General features: G+C 37.9%; 1 protein-coding gene across 2 annotated transcripts in view; it reads left to right on the top strand.

Annotated features, from left to right (window-relative positions):
- Cdk19 (cyclin dependent kinase 19) overlaps positions 1–6,560 on the top strand; it is a 140,457-nt gene that overhangs the window by 47,945 nt on the left and 85,952 nt on the right. For both annotated transcript variants that reach the window (XM_005363552.2, XM_026787358.1), the window contains exon 2: positions 1,860–1,935. In XM_005363552.2, the coding sequence (XP_005363609.1) occupies positions 1,860–1,935 (76 nt within the window). The remainder of the gene's footprint in view (positions 1–1,859; positions 1,936–6,560) is intronic.

Consider the following 6,560-nt stretch of genomic DNA (forward strand, 5'->3'; position numbering starts at 1 on the left):
CCACCGCCCGGCGCTCCGAAGACTTTTTTGTTTGTGTTTTGAGACAGGGTTTCTCAGTGTAACCTGGTTGTCTTAGAACTCACAGAGATCTGTCTGCCTTCTGAGTGATGGAATTAAAGGTGTGCGTCACCATACCTGGCTGCCATGACCCTTTAATATAGTTCCTGGTGTTGTGGTGACCCCCAACTATAAAATTATTTTGTTACTACTTCATCACTATAATTTTGCTACTGTTATAATGTAAATATAATGTAATAATAATGTAAATATCTGTTTTGATGGTCTCAGGTGACCCCTGTGAGTACCCCACAGGTTGAGAACTGCTGGTCTGGATATTAAATATTTGCAAATATCTGATAGATTTTGCCTTGAGTGCTGTGCTCTGCTGTGCTGCTGTGGTATAATAGGAAGTTGTCAGCTTCATTGTGTTATGGGACCACCAGCGTGTGTGATTTTATCATTGGTTGAAATTTCATTATGCAGTCATGCATGACTAATAGGAAAAATGTACAGAACCATTGTTGTTTATTGATTTTTTTAGTGGAAATACTTATTTTTATTCTTTTTATTAAATATAGCTGTACATAGTGAAAAATCAAACCTTCAACAGTGCAGTTGTACATAAAATGTAAAAGCTTTCCTTTTTACTGTCTGTTTCTAATTTCCCTTGCTTCTCAGAAGTAAACAGTACTGTTAACCTCTTACTTTATTTTGTTGCTCGGGATCAAACCTAAGATGTCTTGGCTGGTAACCAAAAGACAGAAGTTGGAGGGTCATAGATCATGTCCCTGTTATTAGAACAAGCCATGACATGATTGGTGTTTACCAGAAAATCAAATCACAGTTGTGCCCGTCAGCTGGGACCGTCTTGTGGCTGCTCTGGTGTCTGTACACTGAGGATATTAACTATTAAAGTAGCCACTCATCTGATTTCCCGCCTCTGTTATTGAAACACTATATTGTATTGGTTAAAACCCTGGTAACTCTCTGTGAGTTCGAGGCCAGCCTGGTCTACAAAGGGAGTTCCAGGACAGGCTCCAAAGCTACAGAGAAACTCTGTCTCGAAAAACCAAAAAAACAAACAACAACAACAACAACAACAAAAAACCCTGGTAACTGTTAGGCTTCCCTATATTCCTAATCCTGTCTCCATTGCTTGGTGCTGTTTTTTTGTTTTTTGTTTTCGGGCTTTTCACGTTTCTCTGTGTAGCTTGATATCCTGGAACTCACTCTGTAGACCAGGCTGGCCTCAGACTCACAGAGATGTCTGTCTGTTTCTTGTGCACCGGGGCTAAAGCTGGGTGCCAGTACTGCCCGGCTGCCTTTGCTTGTCTTCATGCCTAACTACTGCATTTCTCTGGGAGTGTTTGGGGAAAGTGATGTTGGTGCCAAGTTTGGAAATCTTAAAACACTTTTGCTTGGCGCCTTGGAATTTGGGGCCAATTAAGTGAGTCTGGTAGTTTTTATCTGTTGGTTATTTTTTAGTGATGGTTTATAACAGAATGCTTCTGTAGACTGCAGATAATTAAGAGAGGAGTGACAGTCATCTTACAATATGTTTGAGTTTATATTTATCCTTGTTTACTCTTTGAACTAGAGCTGTTTAATATTCTATTCTGTTCATTTTGCATTTCATGTTTTAGCTCTGTCTGGTGTTTTCATTATAACATGAATTTTTTTGGTATTTCATATTTCTATAGTAGAAATATTATCAAAAATAATAAGCAGTGCATTGCATAGTGAAAATGTTTACATGTCATTGAGAGACTAAATACATTTCCATTGTTTTTATAATTATAATTTTAAATCTAAAAGTAATATGGAAAAATAAAGCTGTTTTGTTTCTTTTTCACACGCAGAAAAGATGAAAAAGAATATGCACTGAAGCAGATCGAAGGCACAGGGATATCCATGTCAGCTTGTAGAGAGATTGCAGTAAGTAGATAAAGATGGTTTATTTTGTTACCAATATTGCAGTTTATTTTCAAAGAAATTAATATAAAATATACAATAATGTATTACTTAATTGTATAATAAGTGGTAATTTCACAGATTTAATTTTAGGATATTTTATATAAAATGGGAAAATCTGTAACAAAATCATTTGAAAGTCAGGTTTGAACATTTTCTTGATGATTTGATATTTGTAATTTAGAGATAGTGAATAACATAATTGTGTTAGTGAATAATTATTGAAGGTTATTTTTCTGTAATTTTAAGTCTAATGTTTCTTTTTAAAAATAAGAGATTTTACTTATTTGTTTGTATGCATGCATGACTACATGAGCTTATGTGTACCATGTGTGTGCTAGTGCTCAAGGGGTTAAGAGGGTGTCAGATCCTTGAACTAGAGTGACAGGCACTGTGTGTTGCCTCATGGAAGTGCTGGTTCCTCTGTCTGAGCAGTAAGTGCTTGGAGCCACCGAGCCAGCTCTCCAGCCTCAAGTCTAATATTTCTTTATAGCAAAGGGGTCTATATTATTAAATCATGTGGTTTAATTTTTTTCTAAAATATATAGTGATAGATTTTTACAGATTGTCACACAAATCAGGCCATCATATTAGAATAAAAAATTTGTTTGAGTTAGGGTTTCTCTGTAGCTTTGGAGCTATCCTGGAAAGCTTGGAAGACCAGACTGGCTTTGAACTCACAGACATCCATCTGCCTCTGCCTCCCGAGTGGTGGGATTAAAGGCATGGGTCCCCCACCACCGCCTGGCAGGATAATTTATTAGAGAAGGATAATTCCTTTCCATTTCTTTCTCTAACTACTCTTGCAATAAAGGCAAGGATAGCCATGAGGATTTTCTAGGTACTAATCCACTACATTTTTACAATTCTGTGAAATAAGTACTTTTAATACTTATATATTTCATATATGAAATATGCTTATATATGAAATAAGTCTACCTGTTTCATACCAGAAAACAGATAAAACTATAATTCTGGTTTTGAAGGCTTACTATTGCAGTTTCTCATTTTATTTCATCAATAAGGTTTTTTATTGGGCTTTATTGTGCTTTTCATTTATTAGAGACTATTCCCTCTAAATTGTTAAGTATTTAAATGAGGTATGCTTAGTAATTCAGTAATTCTTTTTTTCCTTTTCTTTTCATTTTTTTTTTCAAGACAGGGTTTCTCTGTAGCTTTGGAGCCTGTCCTGGAACTAGCTCTTGTAGACCAGGCTGGTCTTGAACTCACAGAGATCCGCCTGCCTCTGCTTAGTAATTCTTAAATAGTTGTTTCCATTTTTCATATCCATAGGTGTGTGTGTGTAGATTAGATTTATTAAGGGAAAGTTAGAAAACTACTGAGAGCAGGAGGGATCCAGGGGTAGAATACCAGGTCTCTCTCCCTTCTCTCTTTGTCTCTATTATTCTGAGACAGGGTCTTACTATAGAGCTCTGGCTGGCTTGGAACTTGTTACATAGACTAGATTTGCCTGGAATTCAGAGACCCTCCAGCTTCTGCCCCTTCCCAAGTGCTGGGATTAAAAGCATGTAGCATTTGCTGGCAAGGATCTCTACTTGAACGTAACTCTTATACCCACAGTTCTACATTCCTGCCTTATTCACTGGAAACATGCCGTAACTCTTAGTCATAAGAAAACGTGGTGTTAAAAAAAAAACTCACAACAGAAAACCCCATGACATGGCAGGAAGTCTGTAGGCTTGGGTGTTTGGCCAGGTGGTAAGTTAGTGATAAGTTCAGTTTCTCATCTGTTACTACTTAGTTTTGCTGGCCAGTAGAAGGCTAGCGTTATAAGGGACATGGGATCAGGCTTCAGGACTGGTACCTTAGGGACACTGCACGCAATATCATTAACCAAAGAGTAGAATTATTTTTTACCTTTATATGTCATACATTGCCAGACCAAATATTTTCTAGTTGATATGGCATGTAGTTAAAAGATTTTGATGTGGAAATAATTGGGAAAGACCAATTATAAGGACCAATAATAAGTAAAATTATTATTTTGAAGTTATGATGAATAAGGCAGGCTTGGGTCCTAGAAAAAGAACTTGTAGTTGGGTTGTGAAGTTGGGATTGTGTATACAGCAAGGCAAGAAGTTTACGAATGAGGATGCATCGTCATCTTGTGGCTCACTAAAGGACAGTGCCATATCACCACAACACTGTGTACAGTTTTCTTTAGATTTGCTATGTATGTATGTATGTATGTATGTATGTATGTATGTATGTATAAATGTTTTGCCTGTATGGATGTCTGTGCACCAGGTGCTTGCCTAGTGTCCAAGGAAACCAGAACAGTCTGTCTGATCCCCTGAAACTAGAGTGACAGACAGTTGTGACCCACCATATGGGTTCTGGGAATCAAACCCGCGTCCTCTGGAAGAACAGCCAGTGATCTGAACTGCTGAGCCATCTCTCCAGCCCCTCACTATTATTTTGAAACAGTGTTTCATATTGTTGCTCAGGCTGGATTTGAACTTATTATTTATTTACTATTTATTCATATTGTAGCCCAGGCTGGATTTGAACTTACTATTTATTTACTATTTATTCATATTGTAGCCCAGGCTGGCCTTGAGCTTCCTGCCTCAGTCTCCTGCCTCAGTGTCTCATGTGCTGGAATTACAAGGTGAGAACTTGTACACCTGGTGCCATATCACGTTTATTCTGTTTGAAACTTATGGGCCAGCTCTGAATTGTAGTGCTTTATAGCTTTACAGTATGCAACAGTAGGGTTTAATTTTGGATGATGAACACGCCAGGAGCATGTGAATATTAGCATTTTAGGTTGAGATTGCAAAGAAGTTCAAGTATAAAGAATCTTGTATTTGTAGCCTGTGTGATCATATAGTTGCTACTTAGAAACATGGTAAATATCATTAATTCATATCTACTAGTTTGCTTCATGGTTATAAAATTTAAACATGTTATTTATAAAAATATCAAATGCTATAAAAAAGGATGGTAAAATCATTTGGTATACCAACACTTAATCTTTATTACTATTTGTATATATATTTAAGACCATTTGCTTTGTAAAAATTGCCCCCCAAAAGAATAGTCTATTACCTTTTTGTGGAGTGTGCTTTAATGTTAAGTAATACAAATGTATATTTCAACTATAAAGCTAATTAAACTATTTATTAATCATTCTTGGTTATGTGGGATATATAACAAATTGTACAATGGAACTCCTTAGTCCTCTTAAAAATTGAGATGTTTGCATAGCAAAGAGAGGCTAAAGGGTTATTAGGGCAGCAGGCTGAAGAGATTAGGCTAAATAGGTACCTTATTCTTTTTGGAGTATTATGATAAAACGACAGAGACTAGATGTCATGAAAGCATCTGTTCTGACCCTTCTGAAGACCAGAACCCTAATAGCAGCGCACTAACAGGGTGTGTCTCATATGGGCCTAGTTCCCTGTTTATTTCAGATTGCTGGCCATCCTTTCCTTGTGTCTTTCTGTGGTTGAAAGGATGCAGGGAATCTCCCCCTTTTAGAAGGGAACATTCACAAGGCTTTGTTTGCTATCTGACTTAATCACCTCCCACCTCACAGAGGGCCCAAGAAGTAATGGCTTCAGTTTGGGCATTAGGATTTAAAATTTTGAGTTGGGGCTGAGGCACTTAAACATTCAGTTTATTTAGCGCTGGGATGATGGCTCGGGAAAGTGCTTGCTGCACAAGTCTGAAGACCGACTTTATCCCTAATACCCAGTAAAGCTGGGTGGGCCTGACTGCATTTTTGTGTTTCGGAGGCAGAAATAGAGGTTCCCCAGAGCAAAATGGCCAGCTGGACTCACTGAATCAGAGTGCTCTGGGTTCAGGTGCGAACCCCTACCTCAGTAAGTAAAGTGGAGTACAATCTAGGAAGACACTGATGTTCACACATGTGGCTATACATGCACACATACCACATACATAAACACAGAAAACAAAAACCTCATTTGTGTTATTGCCAAGACACAGAGACAGGCCAAGAAGCCGCCTCTCCCCAGTGCTGAGAATTGAACCCAGTACCTCATATAGCAACCACTGAATTTCCAGCACTAATCCTGGCTTGTTTGCTTGCTGCCTCTCTCAGTTCTGGCCTGCAGTGCTGAGAAGTCGTACTTCCTCGTGACTTCTGCTTGGCTATTTCCAAATCTGTGTGTCCATCCACATTCCAGCTCTGGTGTTCCCAGGGTGACAGGGAGATCAGCTGTTAGGAACTGTCACTTTCATCTTTTGTACTCACTGTGCAGTAGTAGGCGGGAATGGAGTGGCCAGTAAAGGACTGGCCTCTGCTTGTCTTCACTGTTGCTCTCCGACTTGGCCAGCCGGCCATTTATAAAGTTCAGTAGAATGCTTATAACTTTAGTATAGATGGACAAACCTTTGTTTTTTTTTTTAAATTATGAAACGGAATTGGTAAAATGCATATTAGCTAGTAATTAACTCTGAGACAAGCTTTGAAATATCCACGAATAAAGCTGTTTAAATTCTAATTTATCTCTATAGAATTAACATTATGGGTTAAATTTCATGTTAAAAGTGGAGAAGTGCATGGCATTAGACAATAATTTTAAGAGTTTTATAAAGCCGGG

Source organism: Microtus ochrogaster, linkage group LG9, assembly GCF_000317375.1.
Source record: "Microtus ochrogaster isolate Prairie Vole_2 linkage group LG9, MicOch1.0, whole genome shotgun sequence".
Taxonomy (NCBI): domain Eukaryota; kingdom Metazoa; phylum Chordata; class Mammalia; order Rodentia; family Cricetidae; genus Microtus; species Microtus ochrogaster.